We start from the raw sequence: 18,951 nt of genomic DNA, 5'->3' as shown, positions 1-18,951 counted from the left end.
GTTAGACTATATATTTCTAGATTTACAGAGATTTATAATATTATTTAGCTCGAGTTTTGAGAATGTACTTATCAAACATAATAAAAATTTCGAGATTCCAACTTTTCATGCAATTATTTTTTAATGTATAATATTAAATAATTTTGAATTAATAGAAAATTAAAAAACAAAAATTAATTAATTAAAATATATTTATGTAGATATATATATACCCATCACATGATTTTTACATAAAGATGATGACCTAGCTAACTGGGAATATATATTCCTGAATCAAATATTTCTCTTACTAAGCCACAATATTGTCGAACTATGCACATTTTTTCTATCTCTGTCACGTCTGACACGACGTCGTGCTACTTTCTTTCTATTTCAACAATATGAGAAATATAAATATTCTAGAAATAGGTAGGTTTAGAATTTCAAATGAATTGGGGCCGCAAATGTGAACTGAAATAAATCTGAATATTTTATCTTATTCATCTGCCAAATTTGCTCTGTATTATAGATCAATATGTGCGATCAGAATTCCTAACATTAATTCACACACACACACATATACATATATATCTATATATATACGTTTATCGTATATATGTTATGGTGAAACGCCGAAATCTGGAGAATGTCGACTTTCACCGGTGAATGTCAACATTCACATAGTCGCTTGTTGTATGTCCGAAATATTTTCCAAATACTCTTATTTCTGACTTACACCGGTAAATGTCAACATTCACCATCTACTAATGGTGAATGTTGAACACATAAGAATATTATATTTCCTCCGTAATTCGGTCATGAAAAAACGCACTTAAATTAAGAACTTAAGAATATAAGAACTTAAAACACACTGTACATTCAAAATGAGAAAGGAAAATAATAGAAGTTTAAAACTTACTAAATTACTTGATTCAAATCTTATTTATTGCAAAAACTTAAACTCTTATGACACTTTCAATTGCACAAGAGGCCCTTGCTTTTACAACAGCATTTATTTGTGGAACACTTCCTTTTGCAATGACAGCGTGTACATATACTCCTCTCTTTTCAACCTATTTATATATATATATATATATATATATATATATAAAGATTTTATATATATATATATATATTTATATAACTATTATATATATATATATATATATATGATTTTCCTTTTACAATTGAAATTTTATTCTTCATGATGATTTAACTCTAGTCCCCGTTAAAACATTATTAACATTTTGCTTTCAAATTACTTCGAAACATCTTTCGAAATATAACTTACCAGTATGGATTCACTCTTTAAAAATAATTCTACTTTAATTAAACTTAGGAGATAATATAATCAATTAATCAATATTGTTTAGGAAATAAATTATTAAAAACTTGAAAACTTAACGCCATGCCTGCTACAGATAAACCCAAAATACAATTTTTATGAAAAACATTTAACTGTATTTACATGATTATATGCGGCAGTTGACATATAAAATATATAGGACAGACTAAAAACAATCTTAACTTTCGAATCAATAACCATAGAGCTTAAATCAAAAAAATCAACGCACAAAAAATAGCATTAAAATAATTACACCATCACAACTCAATACAGCAGAATTAGAGCACTTTAAACACCATGACTTCAACTCTATTCAACTTCAGATACTAGATATAATACCCAATCACAAAACACGAATTTTTCAGGAATCTCTCTATATACTAAAACAACGTTCACTTTATCCATATGGACTTAACACTTATATACATAGTCATAGAGATACTTCTAAGAAGTCTATTTTCAGCCAATTTAAGCACTACAGCAACAAAACGCAGAGAGGAATAAGAGGAAGCAAAATAAAAAATAATGCGAGATTTTTATCCACTTTGGATACACTTGCATTGAAAAAACAATTGAAATGTGTCTTTGACTCAGACAACTTTCCCAAGAGACTTCTCAACTGTTACACTCCTGTAATAATAAATTCCTTATTAAACTAAAAAAATTCATTCAATAAAGCTACGACGACATACAAATCATTACAGACATGATTCTCGATTTTAGGTTTTTCGGACTCTCTAATAGTCTCACTGAACGCAAAATTTATTTTAAAATCAATTTTCTACATCCGCAGTTTGACAATATTCATTACTCAAGAATCATCAGAGATTGTAAAGATTACTTCCCCGCAGTTGATACATTAACTATGGTTGCATTTAAATATCAAAGGACCTTAAGCAACTTGCTGACTAACCACCATGAAATAGATGAAACAGCAGAATGACATTGTAAGACACCAATTTACAGCAATTACGTGGATTCTCATCACCAGCACATAATTACTGTCAACCTGAATATCATACAAAACCATCAACTTAAAACACTAATGTGTTATGGTACAAAATTTAGACCAGCCAGAAACATGACTACAAATTTCTGTTACAAGACTTTCGAAAACAACATCAACAAAGTTATAGTTAAAGCAAGCTATCAACTGAATTTACCCATAGATACCTTCTAAAAATGGAAAGCCAAAATTCTTCAACGCATATCCACGGAAATCAATCACCTCAAGTTTAAAAGTACACTGAATTGGTCGCGACTTACATCAGATATTAAAAAATTAAAACAGCTTTTTACTATTACAAAAATAGTTAAACAACTAATAACTTTAGCATTATATGAAAACAATTCTACGCAGAAATTATTCATAAAGAACTTCTCAATGCAACTACTTATCAATTAGCCAACCTTACAGAAACATCTATAATAAACAGGTTTAAAACTTTTCATAAGAAGGTCAATATTACTTTCAATGCAAACTACAACAGATTTACTAATCTTTATGAGTAGTTAGGATTTGAGTATCCCTGCACCCCGGAAGTGCCGTCGTCCTTCAAAAGTACTTGGATGTAGTAGTAGGCGGTAATGTAGGCGAGACTGTTTGTCATATACTATGTTTTTCTAAAATAGCGCGTTAAATGAAGGATGAGAGGCTTGTAAAAAAAAAAAAAAAAGGGGGGGAAATGATTTAATTAAAATTCACGAGTCGAATGTAATATGCGCATTTGAAAGGGTTGGTTTCAGTTGAGTGGGCTGGGATAATATTCTGCATTGCTAAATTAGGAACGAGATGGTCGCTTTTCCTTGAGAAAGGTTAGATCAAGGTTAAGATTTTGAGGGGAAGGTGAAAGTAGTATTTGATGAAATACGTGTTTTGAAAGCGTAAACATCCTGTAAGCGCACAAGGCGAGACTTGTGAAACTTTCACTTGATCATTACATTTCGAAGCGGTGAGGTTGGTGCTATCATCCTCCATAAGGATTACAATGGAAGCTCGTAATGGTGAGTGAAACGTAAGGTTTTTTTTTTTTGTGTGTTATTGTTCTTTTATTGTTAAATACTTTCTGCGATAAATGTTAAGCATAAAATTATAATTAAAATTAGTTTATTTTAGAACGCAAACGTAGATGTGTTGACACGTTGGGGGATGTGCAGCCGTCGGAAGATCTTATTTTAAACCTTGCTCCCGAGGAAGGCGAAACCTCCCGCAAAAAACTTAAAAAAATTAAAATATACATTGGAAAAAATGTTTCAATAGAAACTTGTGACTTCAAAAATGTCAATTATGTTTCATTTGTAAGGGTGTATCCCGAAACCGCCGCCACCCCCAAAATATTTAATATAAATATGAATTGTATTGATCGTATAATCGAAGCTTTGGGTGTGATTAAGAGCCACTGTATGTAAAATTAAAAAAAAAAGATATCAAAATGCTGATTTTGCTGGAAAGCGGTAGTGGAAGTTAGTAAATTAATATGAATTTTATATAATATTGTAAACAAAAAAGTTCTATTATTTATTTATTATTTTTTTCAAATGATGAATTTTATTCAGTTAGCGCAAGCCCACCGAGGATATTTGCGCACTTTAAGAACAACATTCGATGCTTCTCAGAAAGATCCGTATGAGATATTCAGAACGGCACGCCCTGCCATATACAACATTTTAAATACTAGATCGAGTTTAAGACTCAGGATTTTAATATGTTTGAAAATATGTTTTGAGAAACTGGGGAAAGATGAAAAAGAAATTAATCAGTGTTTTTATTTTTGTTCTCATTGCGAAAGGATTTTATCCTCTAACCAAATCTACGAAAGCATTGACAGATGCTTTAAAAAGATTTTAAATTTGATAGATAATTTTGTGCGTAATGGAAGCGGGTGGAAAATAAAAAAGTTAGAGTACCTTGACTTACACGTTGGAAACTATCGGGAAAATCGCGGTGGTTGTAAAAACATCGCTTTACCGACGGGATTAAAAAATAGAAAAGCGTTGTTAAATATCAAATGTGGTGACGACAATTGTTTTTTATATTCTGTTGCCGCAAGTGTTTTTCCGAAATCCACTAGAAATCCTCAGAAGGCTTACTTGTATAAAAAGGATATATCACGTTTTAAATTAGGATCCCTCAAATTTCCCTTAGCGTTAGGCGATGTAAAAATGTTTGAAAACCTGAACGATGTATCCATAAACGTGTATGGATATGAGGAAAATGAAATATTACCTTTGCAATTAAGTGAAAAGCGAAATGCGACAAAAACAGTAGATTTGCTATATTTTCAAAAACATTTCTTTTGTATTCGAAATTTTAATCGTCTATTACACGCAAACGAAAAACGAGTAAATTTTTTTTGTAAAACTTGTTTAAGTGGGTTTCAGAGAAGGGAAACGTTAGAGTATCACAAAACTCTTTGCAATGAAAACAAACCGCAGAAAGTTAGCATTCCTAAAAACACACTTCTTAAATTTACAAATTTAATGAAAATGCATTATCATCCTTTTTGTGTCTTTACCGATTTTGAATGCCTCACGCGCAAGATTCAAACTGCGTTTCCTTCTCCGCAACAGAGTCATACTACCCCAATTGAACAGCATATTCCTATTAGTTATACCCTAATAGTTACTGACGTGGAAGACAAGATTATTTTTCATGAATATTTTTGCGGAGAGAATGTAATGGAACATTTTTTCACAACGTTGAGCGGAATCAAATCTAAAATTTTGCAAAAGATGAAAGAGTGTTTACCGATGCAGGAGACGTCGGAAAAAAGTTACGATTCAAATATATGTCATATATGTTTGAATCCTTTCTTAGAAGGCGATGTTCGGGTCATAGATCACTGCCACTGGAGTGATGGGCATGTGAGAGGTCTTGCACATCGCTCCTGTAATTTGAATTTTAAAGTGTCAAACTACATTCCGGTGGTAATTCATAATTTCAGGAATTATGATAGTCACCTGTTACTAAAACACATGCCGAAAATGTATGCAAATAAAGTTAACATTATTCCGGTGAATTTGGAAAAATTCACCATGTTTACACTAGATGAAATGAAATTTATTGATTCGTTTCAATTTTTAGATGCGTCTTTGGACATTTTGGTGTCGAATTTGAAAACGTCACAACATGAATTTAAATTGTTTAATGCATTTTTTGAGAAAAATCCCCAACGAGAATTGTTATTGCGGAAAGGCGTATTTCCTTACTCATATTTTGCGTCAACATCGGTGTTGGATGAAATTTCGCTTCCACCGCAGAGCGCGTTTAATAATGTATTACAAGGAGAAGCAGTTTCCGACGAAGATTATGTACATGCCACACACGTGTTTCATTCGTTTGGATGTAACACTTTTGCCGATTACTTAGAGTTATATCAAAATACAGATGTTATTTTGCTAGCCGAAGTATTTTTATCCTTCAGACGCACCGCTCTAAAATATTACCAGTTGGATCCTGTACATTTTATAACGGCTGCCGAATTAACGTGGAATGCCGGACTGAAAGCGTCTAAAATTGAATTAGAGCTTCTAGGAGATGTGAATCAATACATTTGGTTTGAAAACCAAATGCGAGGAGGTATTTGTTTTCTGGGTAGACGTTATGCTCTTGCAAATAATCCTTATATCCCCGAGAGTTATAAACCCGATTTACCACACACCTATATCTTAGCCTTAGACGCAAATAATCTATACGGGTGTGTAATGAGCCAGCACCTGCCATTGGGAGGTTTTTACTGGTTAAAGGAAAATGAGGTGGAGGCGTTTGATATTTTGTCTTGTGTTGAAGACGGTGATGTGGGGTATATTATCGAATCCGATCTGTTATATCCCTCCCATCTGCATGACCAACACAATGATTTACCGCTAGCACCGGAACATTTTGAACTCACTTTTGACATGCTATCGCCTTATGCCAAAACCCTGAGCAAAAAATTTCAGTTAGAGACGACACTTCCATGCAAAAAATTATTACCCAATTTTTTTGAAAAAAAAAATTACATCGCTCATTATTTAAATCTAAAGTTTTACGTAGAACAGGGTTTAATAATTAAGAAAATTCATAGAATTTTAGCTTTCAAACAACGAGCGTGGCTTAAAGAATACATTGCTTTCAATAATATGAAAAGACAAAATGCGTCTAGCGAATTTGAAAAATCTTTCTTTAAAAAGATGAATAACGCTTTCTATGGAAAAACCTGTCAAAATGTTAGGAAACGTATTCGCGTACAGGGCGTTTTTAGTGAGGAACAATGCCAAAAAAAATTAAACAGTCCTCTGCTGGAATATTTTGAAATAATTAATGAAAATTTTTCAGTTTTCAAAATGAAAAATCCAAATTTGTGTCTAGATAAACCGATTTATATAGGCTTCAGCGTTTTAGAATTAGCGAAGTTGCACATGTATAAATTATTCTATTCCCATTTTAAACACTTTTACAAAGAAAAATGCGAGTTGTTATACACAGATACAGATTCTTTGTATCTCTATATAACAACTGAAGATGTATATAGTGATTTAAAAACGAATGTTTTAAATATTTTGGATTGCAGTAATTTCGAACCCAATCATATAATGTTTAATGAAGAGAACCGTGGAAAACTGGGATTTCTAAAAAGTGAGACACTCACCCCCATATCGGAATTTGTGGGTTTGAAATGCAAAATGTACGCATTTCGTTTCGGTGATACTGATAAAAAGACCGCGAAAGGAATCAAAAGGAGCGCGCTCAAAAACATTGGATTTGAAACGTATAAAAACGTTTTCGAAAATGCTTCCCTGATTAGGAATTCTCAATATTCAATCATTTCAAAAAAGCACGAACTGCAAAAGATTTTTCAAAATAAAGCTAGCCTCTCGGGATATTATGACAAAAAATATTTGTTAGATGATGGAATTCAATCATTGTCTTATGGTCACTATAACACGCGTGAAGAAGACATGAATTAAAAAAAAATGATGGAACTTTTTTGTAACATTTTATTGTAGAGTGTGACATTGTATTTTTGCAACTTATATTTTTTTATGCTAATGATCGACAAAAAACAAAAATGTGTTTCCCTCCCGTAGAATACCCAGAAGATATGGCTTTATTTCAACCAATTTCTTTGCAAGATATGTGTATTCAAACTATTTTATCTTCGATATTATGTATAGCTGAACTGTATAATGTAGAACTGAATATTCCTCGTATGATTTTAAGAGATATAATAGAGAAAGGTCGATTCTGGATTGATTTTGAAAGTAGTTTCTCCTTAGAGAACAGAGATGTATTTTGGGATGAAAGTTTAACTCTCTATGAAAGAATTCGATTTAATAAGTGGTTTTCTAAACAATTTATTGCCTGGTTTTTCTTTGATGATGATGTTATATTTCTTTTACACCTAAAGATATATCACATTTGTAAAACATGTAATTGTTCAAAATAATGAGTCTAATATTTATTTGAAAAGCTGCAACAAATGTTTAGAATTGTGGTTACGATGTCAAACAGACACTACCAGAACGAAATGTAAAATTTTCAGAAAATTCAATCATTTCTTATGTTATAATGAAAGGGATACCCTTTCTTATATGCGAAATGAAGATAACTGGTGTGAGATATGTAAGCAAAGTCCTCTGTATTTCATTTGCGACGAGAATTCATGTTGCATTTCTTTTGGAAACTTGATACACGAATGTCCCCGAATTAACCATGATCACTGTTATAATAACTGCTATGGAGGTTTTGTAGAAAACTTTTCTTTTAACTGTCAAATATGAACAAAAATACTGATACATTATGGCAATATTCTGATTAATCATTTTTATTTTATAAACACCCTGAAATTTTTGTTGATATGTAATGATTCCTTTTATGTTTGTAACAATGTGAAATGTACTTTTTGTTTTATTTGATTACTTATTGTATTATCAATATAACATCTCACATGGTGTAATGAAGATAATGGGTTAGTTTCTATATAAATTTACAACGAAAAATCGTTTTGATTTCTTTAAATGTTCATTTTAATTTCTGATACTTATATGCGAAATGAAGATAATTGGTGTGAAATATGTAAGCAAAGTGCTCTGTATTTGATTTGCGACAGGAATTTATGTTGTATTTCTTTTGTAAACTTGATACACGAATGTCTCGCGAATTAACCATGATGACTGTTATAATAATTGTTATGGAGGTTATGCAGAAAACTTTTCTTTTAACTGTCGAATATGAATAAAAATACTGACACATTAAGGCAATATTCTGATTTATCATTTTTATTTTATAAACACCCCCTCCATGTATGTTTCGACGAAAAAGACGGGGGAGGGAAAGAAATTTTTGTTGATATTTAATGATTCCATTTATGTTTGTAATAATGTGGAATGTACTTTTTGTTTCATTTGATTACTTATTGTATTATCAATATAACATCTCACATGGTATAATGAAAATAATGGGTTAGTTCCCATATTGGATTTACATCGAAAAATCGTTTTGATTTTTTTTAAATGTTCATTTTAATTTTTGATACCTTTGTATATTTTACAACAGTAATATGTTTTTTTGTTTCATTTGATTTTTTCATTGTATCATGCATACAAGAATGATTATTTTGTATTAAGCTTCTGTAATCCTTTAGAAAAAAAATAAAAAAATGGACCTTATCCGAGAGGTCCGGTTTTAGTATCTTATTGGAGGAATTTACATTTTATTAATTTCTTCAAGGCAGATGCTTTTACCGGAAAACAAAACAGTGGAATAGAAAAAGGCAGCTCATAAATAAGTGTAAAAATGTATTATTTATCTATATATCTGATATTTTTTTTTTCAGAGACAAAAAAAAATTGCATTTGAAAGAAAAAAATCCTTTTTATTGATCAAATTGTTTGTGTTACACACAAGTGCGATGTAATTCTCGCACAATAGCATCATCATTCAGAATAACAAAGTAAGCAATTTTAATTACATAGCTTTCATCTCTTATACATTCACTTTCATATTCAGTTTTTTTCGAAGAAACACAATCCAACATGCTATTATATAATTTACTACATGCCGAAAAAAGAGCTATTTGTTCATTTTGAATGTATAAGTAGCAATATCCATATTGTTGTTGTGGTTGATGGTCAGCTTTATGAATAATATGCTTGACCACTTCGGCATTCTTCAAAATTTTCAGGTAATGACGATTTCCTTTCCCGCTAGTGTTTTCATCGTAAAGAGCATTACGAATGCAGTCGCTTAGGTTTTTAAAGAAAAAATGATTAATTTTTTCAACGTGTACTTCTTCAACAGGACTGTTTTCGGAGTTTCCAGTGTGCAAATAGCCTTAACGTTCCATCGTCGACTTCTGAAGCGTTAGTGATGTTTTGCAGGAATAACACGCATATTTATCAAAGACACACAATTTTGTTTCTTGGCATGAAAAGCATGACAACAGCGGCGACGTTTGAATTTTTTTTTTAAAAAATTCCCTAATAAAAATTTCATTTTTTTTCTTATCTTTCGTGCAGAGGTCCTTCAAAGAGTACCCTCTTACCATACAAAATAAAAAATAAAGAGCAAATTTTCCGCAGGATGTACTGGTATCATCTTGAAAGCATATTTTATTATAAAATGTTTTGTTAGCGTTGGTCATTAAAAAGTTTAAAATATTTTTGTTAGATGGAGCAAGACCATAACTCTCGAAGTAATATGCCGTGCTGTTTTTCTTAAAATATATCGAAATCCAGTGGCTCCCAGGTAAAGTATGCGGATCCGAATTCACTATAAATGAGGAGTAATGTCTCTTTCGTAAGGGTATGAAATCGGAAGGATATACACCTCCAAATGTTTTTTTGATTCGACTGTCGCCACAGGCATATTGACACAGAGTTAAAGTATCCATTACCGCCTTTGTTCGAAATGAATATTTCTGTATATGCTTTTAAACACTTCTTCGTTCACTTGATGTTTCTTTGATGGGAAAATTTCAATAATTTTTTCGGCAAAAGCGAGAAAGAATGCAATGCGCAGGTTCGCTATTTTATTGGAAAACATCATTTCGCCTATACTTCGAATTACCTCCTCGCCTGCACCCGCCTCCTTAGCTAGTTCGATAATTTCATTTCCGTATATTTGCAAAACTTCGTCCATGATTTTTAATAATCTGTCGTGACTCCGCGTGACTTGTCTATTTCAATTATGTTCCTGTATTCAGCATAGACTATCAGGTTAACTGTTTCTGGCAAGGCCGCTGCAAATTTGATATCAATGGCTATGTTTCCGCTCTTATTTATGCTTACGTGGCTTTCATTAGATGCCATATCTGAAGTCAAATCAACGGCATATAATGTATACCCATCTTTGTATTCATCAAAGGAGATATTAATGTTGGGGCTTGAATGATATCGATTTAAATCTGTAAAGATGCTTAAATAACTTCGCCCATAAAATGTTTTTTCGAAATTGGGCTGATAGGGTTTGGAAGGTATCATCTGTCCCCCATTTAATATGCATAGGTAGTTTAGGTTATAGTGATGAAATTTAAAAGGATTTCTGTTGATGCTTCCATTATAGGCGGCATCAGATACAAAACCTAGAATGAGACGTGTGGGTAGCTGACCAATAAAAGCGTTTGCTATAGTTGTCGATTGCAAACCGCTCGATATTGCAAAACTTTTTATGTCAATCCTACGAATGGGCATCTTAATAACTCCTTTTTTCTAAAGCCTTTTCGTGTGCTATTAGGATGGAGGGAGCCACGCTGACTTTTCTCACGTATAGTTTTGCTAACTGAATTCTAATTTTATAATTGTCGTTTGCCGACATCAAAGTGAAAACATCTTTATGCCTTTCCAGTTTAATGCGTACATTAACCCCGTTGACTAACAATTTCGGTTGAGTGGCCAAATCGAAGTGCAATGGTCCCACGAGGTCGAGGCTTTGGCTAAGCTTGCAACGATTTGCACGCGTTGTATAACCTTCGTTTTCGTCTCCCACAACATCATGCTTAGATGCAGTATCTTTTGCAAATAAGCCAGCACTCAGTAGATTATCTTGACCTGATTTGGAATAGAACAACAAACTTTCCAAAAGGGCTCTATAAGAATAATTCACTTGTGACGAAACCTGTTTATCATTTAAAAATATTGAACACTCGGAAAACAATGTGTTTAAAATATAATTAACAGGTGCCACCCCGTCGGCGTCGGTGAGATTGGTATCGTTTTTTTTCGTTATTTTAAGTCGTGTGTGTAGTATCGTATGCGCCAAATCCAAATAGTGTTCACCATTACCGCTAATGTAAAATTCTATGGGCGTCTTATCAGACAATGAAGATACGGGGTGAATTTCCACGAAGGAAGATGAATCGATGCCCAGTTGTACGGCGACACCATTAAAGAGATCCAATTCGCTCTTAAGGCATATAACCCCCTGAGTTTCCATTACTATTAATCTTTATGTAAAAATATCTGCTTTTGTCTTACAACGCTTGCTCTTTGATTGACGATTTTTCCTCTTGCGCTTTCTTTTTATACCTTCTCCCCTCTGTAATTTTTCAAAAATATCACTTTTTATTTTATTAGAGGTCTCACGTAACCTGCTCCGAGCAGAGTCCTTAAATGACGATCCCGCTGCAACATCTGACAAGACGTTCTTTCCTGTTTGCATCAACTGTTTGCCCAAATAACGACCAGCTCTAAGTGCCAACGGCGTAATGTATCGACGCAAATCTCCAAAAAACCCATAACCTCGTTGGTGAGGTATACCTTGAAAGTAAACACCACCGCCACCACCAACTTGAGCACAATAATAGGATTCGCACTCTTTCTGATTTAAGTGCATTTCTCTAAGGATGTTTTAAGAAAGTGAGAGGAAAGCTTGAAAAATCTTCAATTTATATAGTTTTCTTACGGCGAAAAGACAGGACTACAAATGTTTTTCCTCCCGTAAAGGTAATTTTTTTCCCGCTACTCGTTCTCAGTTCTATTTCTATCGTTTCCACATAGTGCTTTCGCAAAGGAAAATATATAGTTTTTTCATAATGCTTCACAATTTGATCATTTTTTTCATTCACGCAGGGAATAACCCTTAGCAGCGGAACATGCACATCTCCAACGTGATGTGATTCGATTAAATCGCTGTACACAAAAAGTTCTGTAATGCCCCCGTCCAGTTCTAAAGGATAGTCGCTTATATATTTTCCGCTTATGAAATGGGTGTTGACGAATCCCAGCATGTCTGCCAGCCCTTTCCCAAATGCCAGCTCCGATTCTGGAGGAACTTCTAAAAACACTTTTGAATTCGCTAATTGTCTTAAATGTACGTGTTGAAATTCGCGAAATAAAGTTTCCGGTGATTTATATACGCCTGCGCTGACATGCAAATGTAAAGTTTCTTTTTCAGTCATAGTTATCTCGGGATATCCTTTAATTATAAGTTCCACAGCTTCCCCCTCCTCAACAGTTAGGGGCAAAAGCACAGGAAACTTTCGCGTTTGCGAAATTATAAGGTTTTCGCGGACGCCGAGTATCCTTAAAAGGGAGGATGCTCTTTCTTGAGTAATATGCAGCTCCGTGTTTTCTGACACCTTTATTTCTAGTTGGGACTTCGTCTGATCGTAGGTGAAAGTGACAAAATTTTCCAATTTAAGATCTTGGATATTTTTTGCTACGTCGCCAAAGAGACCCCTAGATACATCTGCTTTTATTAAGGTTAACGGAATCAAATGCAGTTTCGTGCTAGAAGGGCTCCTATTTATGATTGAAAATAACTGATCTTTATTTTCAGCTATTGATCTGAATCTCATCACTTGAGATTTTTTAATAATAGTATCTTCATCTGGTAAGTAAAACATCTGTAACATTTTAGGAGCTTTTCTTTTAGAAATGTGTACTTCGAAACCATTTGCAAGAACCCAGCGAATACTCCTCCCTTCATGTTCTAGAACGAATTTCACAGCGTCCTCTCTACCGAGAATGGTACTAATTTTATCATTCAGTTTTGATAAAAATTCCTCTAGAGAAACATCTGCGTTTACCGAAACTAAAACGCCATAATTAAATGATAAAGTATGGCGTAAAAATTTAATAGGAATGCTTTTCTCCACATTCCTAGTTATTACATAGTCATTATTATACTCTCCCACATTATACCAATTTCGTGGAATAAAAATTTCAGTTAGACCTACTTCCCAAGAATCGTTCAATAACAGAGGAGAGGCGAGTTTTGTTCGATAAGATGATTGATTGTTTAGAGGGAAATACTGCATGCTCGCATTGCTGGGTAGAGTAACGTAGAATTCGTCTGTCATTTCATCCATGACGCTTTCACCCACGAATTAAACCGTCGATCAAAGCCTTTCCACTTGACGAAATATTCTTTCTTAGCACCGACACCTCTCGTTTGCAGAATTTTTTCCACTCTCCAGAAATCGTGAGAACTCTTTAATACTTTTTGTAACTCTTGTTCGTAAAACCTTCCTTTCAGAACTGTTCGTTTTAAATCTTTAAGCAGATATGTCGGAGGACTCGAAGGATATCTCTTATATATGACAAAAACCTCATCCGTCCAACTGGGCAAATAACCTTTGCGAAATGCTCGCCTTGTTTTAGAAATCCTCACCTGGTCATTTACGTCAAATTTGTATCTCGGTTTTATGTTATAGCCATACAGTTTTTCAAAAATTTCACTTTCTAGTTCCGGCTTCACGTCGGCAGGTGCATAACCAGTACTACGATGAATACTCAAATTATAGCTTTTCAAAACTGATTTCAAGACATGCACATACCTGTAGGAATTGGTGTAAGTAAATATTGGATAGAGTTTAGATTTTAGCGTTCGATTAAATCGCTCTACAACACTCGCCTTGTATTCGCTGTTAGAGGCATAATGATGTATTCCATGTCTTCTAAAATAGTCACGAACTTTTTTATTAAAAAATTCTTTTCCCTCATCTGTTTGTAAATTCACCACAAAATTTGTCTCCTTAAATAGCTTCATAAATCCTTCGAGTACATAATCTGCACTCTTCGATTTTAAAGGAATGGCATACCCGCGTTTAGAAAACACATCAATTGCTGTTAATAAATATTTTACACCATCGTTATATTTAGAGAGCTTAGACAAATCAATCAAATCGCATTGCATTAATTCTCCAATGCCGAAAGACAACACCTTCCGTCGTTTGAAATTAAAGCGAACTGGTTTATGTAACGTATAAGCATCCTGTTTCATTAACCATCGACGCGTCGTTTTCAACGAAAGTTGTGCGGCACGAGCCAATCTTACCACTCCGCCATACGAAGCGGGGTTTTCTACATCGTAATAGATATTTTCTAAAATTGCGTCGGCATCGTTTAAAGCTCCTCCCATTTCTCTTTATAAGGTGCTTGACTTTGGGATCTCCCTCTTCTTTCCTGCTGTACTTTATATCTCTGCTGTTTTCCTTTTGTTTGATGATCGAAGTCTTTCACATTTGATGGGGGCCATCGAAAGACATTTTCCTCGCCGCTCGAGGATTTATTTTCTGTGAGGGGGTAGTGCGATGAGGTATCTCTCATGCGAGACAACACATTCTGATTCCCTATCCATGAGCGCGGTATAATAATTTCTTCGATAGCCTTTAGAAATACATCGAAATGCCTTGGCTCTTGAGCATTTTTTATATTTCTCATTAGGTAATTAAAGAAATCCACCATACTGGATCCCTGAATCGTTTTACCGTCAAGAATCATTTCTCCGCGATCGTTCCATGAATAAAGCCTCGATTTTAATTTTTCGGCGACCAGAGGCACCAATCTAGAAAATTTCTGGGGTGTTGATAGAATAATATCCCTAATAACAGGATCTTCCACTTGCTGGAATCACTTCTCTTCTTTGGTTTCTTTCGCTTCATTCGCAAGGCTCACACGTATAGGTTCTGGTGGTGCGTGCACTGTTCTGTGATACCGCGTGATTAGTTCCCCAACAACTTTGCTTTCATGTCGTCGGGTAATTTTGCTCTTTCTAATAACGTGTCTATGTCATCTTCCAATCTCAATTCTGGCTTCTGAAGATTATAAGACGATACCGATTCTTCGGGTATGAGAGCCACTCTTTTGGCCATTGTAGCCCAAAATTGGGATTAAGAATTTTTTTACAGTCGTTTGCTAATAACTGGTCCTAAAATACCACCCAAGGCAGATATTATTGCCGGAGCAATCAATGGTAAAAAGCCTCCCGATTGGTTGACTAATTTTTTTTTTCTTTTGTATGCTTTCGTGTTTTTTAGATAGCAACCTTAATAGATTTTTATATTTTTTCAGCTTACGTACATTAACGGGAATATTTCCATTCAAAATATTTAAACAAACTTCGCAGAGAGATAAAATTTGATCCTTATTTGCAGTCTGTAACAAAGCACGTTTCTGCGATGGGTGGGAATGAGCTAATATTCGCAAGAAATGAATGTTCTTCGTCATTTCGGACGAAATAACCACAGTATTCCGTCTTTACCTGGAAACAGATTTTCGCGCATCCGATACTCCTCCGATGTTTGAGGGTGTAAGTCAATAACTAAATAACCAAAGGGTTTCGTAGTTGCTTTTATATAAGCATCCGTCAAAAAATGCCAGTTCTGAGGATATAACTGTCGTCTTAAGCAACTAACTTGGGAGACATCTCTTGCATTTTTAAACAAAATGATATAATGCGCATTAAGACTAATGTCGCGCACAACCTTTAAACGAGGGAATAAGTTTTGTAATATCACTATAACGCTGACTTCACAATGGTGTGAGGCGGCAGTAAAAAGATCGGCAATTTTCTCATTTAGTCGATGCATCAGGTCATCGACCACTATCAAATCCCCTTTTTCGTATCTATCCGGAAGACCTTGAATGAATTCAATGTCTGGTTCTTCCCAAAACCAAGGTGCGGAATACGAATAACACCATTTTACTTTTCTGATAGGGGCTTCATATATTCGATTTCGTATCATTTCGCGTACCAACGAAGTTTTACCTGATTGACTCGGGCCAATAACCAAACAGGAACTTGGATGTTTGAATTTTAACATCGCTGATAAATTCCTTTTTTTTTTCTTTAACAAAAATATATTTACATTCATCCCACCGTTTCCGATATCCGAGGACTCAAATGTCTATACATTTTGTCTGCAAAAACTGCATAGTTTCATAAATTCCCCCCTCATCATTTGTACGCCAATTATATCGGCTTTCAACATATCGATATCTTTCCAAAAAAAAACGTATATCATAAACTGTTTTATTCTCTTTTACACAAACATGCAAAAACAATTTTCGACCAATATAAACTGATTCCTTACAAGTAGAATTTCTTAAATCCACTTTCCCTTCACCCCATTCACAATTCCTCATTAATTCTCCGAAAAATATTCCTACGACGACTATTGTTATTGCCAAAAATAAAACGAAATTTATAATAAATATACTCCATTTTGTTGCACTCATCTTGCATCTACTACTCTTAATTCTCACTTTCAACTCCCTTTTTATACTAAATATTTCCAAAAAGAAGAAAAAAAAAAAAAAAAAAAAAGAAAAAGAAAAACGAAAATGCACGAGCGAACTCAAGACAACGAACCCAATGAATGACCTGACGTTTTATGGGTTACTGCTGGTCGTCTCCGACCCCCCGCCTCCAAAGAAGGTTAAAAAAACTACCAAAAAGAAAAGAAGAAGATACTACTTTTAAGAAAATCGAAGGCGTTTTATGAATGGTGTACGAGGGGGACAAGCATTCACAACGTCGCTGCTGTCCTTCACTTACACCATCCAAAAAACGTTAAAAATACTACAAAAAAGCACTCACAGCTGGTGGCTATCAAACAAAAGAAACCTACCGATCGACAACAAACATGTTCAAAAGTCAACAACCGAGAGGTCAACCTCTAACTAAAGCAATCCCATTTTAGAAAAACATGGTATATGACAAACAGTCTCGCCTACATTACCGCCTACTACTACATCCAAGTACTTTTGAAGGACGACGGCACTTCCGGGGTGCAGAGATACTCAAATCCTAACTACTTTTATGCGATTCCCAAATTCCATAAAACACAATTAAAATTCAGATTTATTGCTAATGGAACTAATAAATTACAAGAAAAATGTAGACTATTATTTTTCAATTCAACTTAATAAAATCTGTAAATTTATTTTCAATGATTGTAACACTAATCATAACAATCCTGGATCATTCATAATAACACTCCTGTCATTAATACTATTCAAACCATTAACATCCAAAACATTAATTGCTATGACTTTGAACACTTATATACCTCACTTCCTCTAGAAGAAATCTATACCAGTCTACTTGATCTAACAAAATCTTCCCTGATATGCTCAATATCATGACTCTTGACAAATGGGAAACCTACCTAAAATGCACACTTTTTCATAACTACATCAAGTTTCAAAATCAAATTATTAAACAAGTCAGACGATTGCCAATGGGCTTACATTCCAGCACCTCGATCTGTAATATCTTTTTATTTGTCAAAGACATTAACTTCCAAAACAATCTACAACCACAAGATTTAAATTACTACAGATATATTGATGACCTTATTACAATTAATAATTTTGATAAAATTGAACACTCCGAGATTTATCCGAATTGTCTTACACTTAATAAGACTAATAATTCACAAAATAGCATAGACTTTCTAGATTTTCAAATCATTAACTACAAAAAAATTTTACTTTTTGACAAAACAAGAAACTTCAATTTCAGTACTAACAAATTAATAAATTGGAACTCCAACATATCCAAAAAAGTAATTAACAATACTATAATTAATCAAATACAACCAATTAAAATTATATGCACAGATACAATAGATTTACAACGCGAAATTTTGCTCCTTATAAAAATTCTAGAAAATAATCTAATACACATTCAATTTATCAACCATTTCAAAACTAGTATTTTCAAAAAAATCTTAACAGACAGTCTCCCTCAAATAAGAACTCCACATAATACATCCCTCAAGAATTGCGACTCCAACCCACTACCATAAATTACTTCACCCAAGTCTTACCGACTGATATTATTCAAATCCCCCACTGCCGCTAAGAATTTTCGGACACCCAACACTTATGAGTCAGACATGAAGAGAATACTTTGCCAACTCTCCCACTAGAAAGAATGTAAGTTACTTAATACCTTTTCTGGCCTTTATATCTTCATGTACATTCACTGTTCTTATTATATATTATTTTTTACATTTTTTTTATATTACTTTATATTATCTTTGATTTGTTTTTACAAACTTTGCATTATTTATCTTATTTTGTAATCTTCTATGTTTATTTCAACTTTACTTTGAATTCGATTTCATAATAACAATTTCCAATGTTTAATTTTTACAAATAATATAGAACTCAAATGCATAAACATGAAGGTGTCGGGGACGGTTACTCGGGTTATATCGGATTTCTCTACAGATTTTGCTTTTTACTCCAAATTGAATGGACTAAATTGCTGCATAAGAATAAGTTCTTTGAGTATAAGCATTGGATCATAATCCCTTCTATTCGCGGAGATATTTGGCCTGACTAGAATTGCCGGTTCGGCTTTAACTTATAACTCGAGTAAAGACGAAACACCTTCGTATTTACGTATTTTTATC

At 33.6% G+C, this 18,951-nt stretch overlaps 3 protein-coding genes across 5 annotated transcripts; 1 reads left to right on the top strand and 2 right to left on the bottom strand.

Annotated features, from left to right (window-relative positions):
• Positions 1 to 2,834: 2,834 nt before the first annotated feature.
• On the top strand, positions 2,835 to 8,968 carry LOC146994214 (uncharacterized). 3 transcript variants are annotated; one of them, XR_015044073.1, is made up of 2 exons: positions 2,835 to 3,339; positions 7,394 to 8,968. XR_015044073.1 is itself a non-coding variant. In XM_085827018.1 (2 exons), the coding sequence occupies exons 1-2, from the start codon at positions 3,313 to 3,315 to the stop codon at positions 7,750 to 7,752; spliced, it is 375 nt and encodes a 124-aa protein (XP_085683144.1). In that variant the 5' UTR covers positions 3,235 to 3,312; the 3' UTR covers positions 7,753 to 8,960. The 3 variants fall into 3 exon arrangements, 1 of the variants encoding a protein (XP_085683144.1); XR_015044072.1 differs by lacking the exon at positions 7,394 to 8,968 and adding an exon at positions 3,441 to 5,024 and having other exon boundaries at positions 2,835 to 3,328; XM_085827018.1 differs by having other exon boundaries at positions 3,235 to 3,328; positions 7,394 to 8,960.
• A 1,482-nt stretch (positions 8,969 to 10,450) lies between these two features.
• Positions 10,451 to 10,996, bottom strand: LOC146994213 (uncharacterized protein F54H12.2-like). The gene has a single exon (XM_085826328.1). The coding sequence runs from the start codon at positions 10,994 to 10,996 to the stop codon at positions 10,451 to 10,453; it is 546 nt and encodes a 181-aa protein (XP_085682454.1).
• A 1-nt stretch (position 10,997) lies between these two features.
• LOC146994212 (uncharacterized protein F54H12.2-like) lies at positions 10,998 to 11,738 on the bottom strand. The gene has a single exon (XM_085826327.1). It carries the CDS (start codon positions 11,736 to 11,738, stop codon positions 10,998 to 11,000), a length of 741 nt encoding a protein of 246 aa, XP_085682453.1.
• Between the last annotated feature and the right edge of the window lie 7,213 nt (positions 11,739 to 18,951).

This window comes from Stegodyphus dumicola, chromosome 11 (assembly GCF_044657685.1).
Source record: "Stegodyphus dumicola isolate Sdum_Otavi_A_Nest chromosome 11, ASM4465768v1".
In the NCBI taxonomy this organism is placed as follows: Eukaryota; Metazoa; Arthropoda; class Arachnida; order Araneae; family Eresidae; genus Stegodyphus; species Stegodyphus dumicola.
This window is presented reverse-complemented; position numbering and strand designations above follow the sequence as displayed.

Coding starts and splice junctions, on each gene's coding strand:
- LOC146994212 (XM_085826327.1), bottom strand. CDS start 11,738: ATGGAAACTCAGGGGGTTATATGCCTTAAGAGCGAATTGGATCTCTTT.
- LOC146994213 (XM_085826328.1), bottom strand. CDS start 10,996: ATGCCCATTCGTAGGATTGACATAAAAAGTTTTGCAATATCGAGCGGT.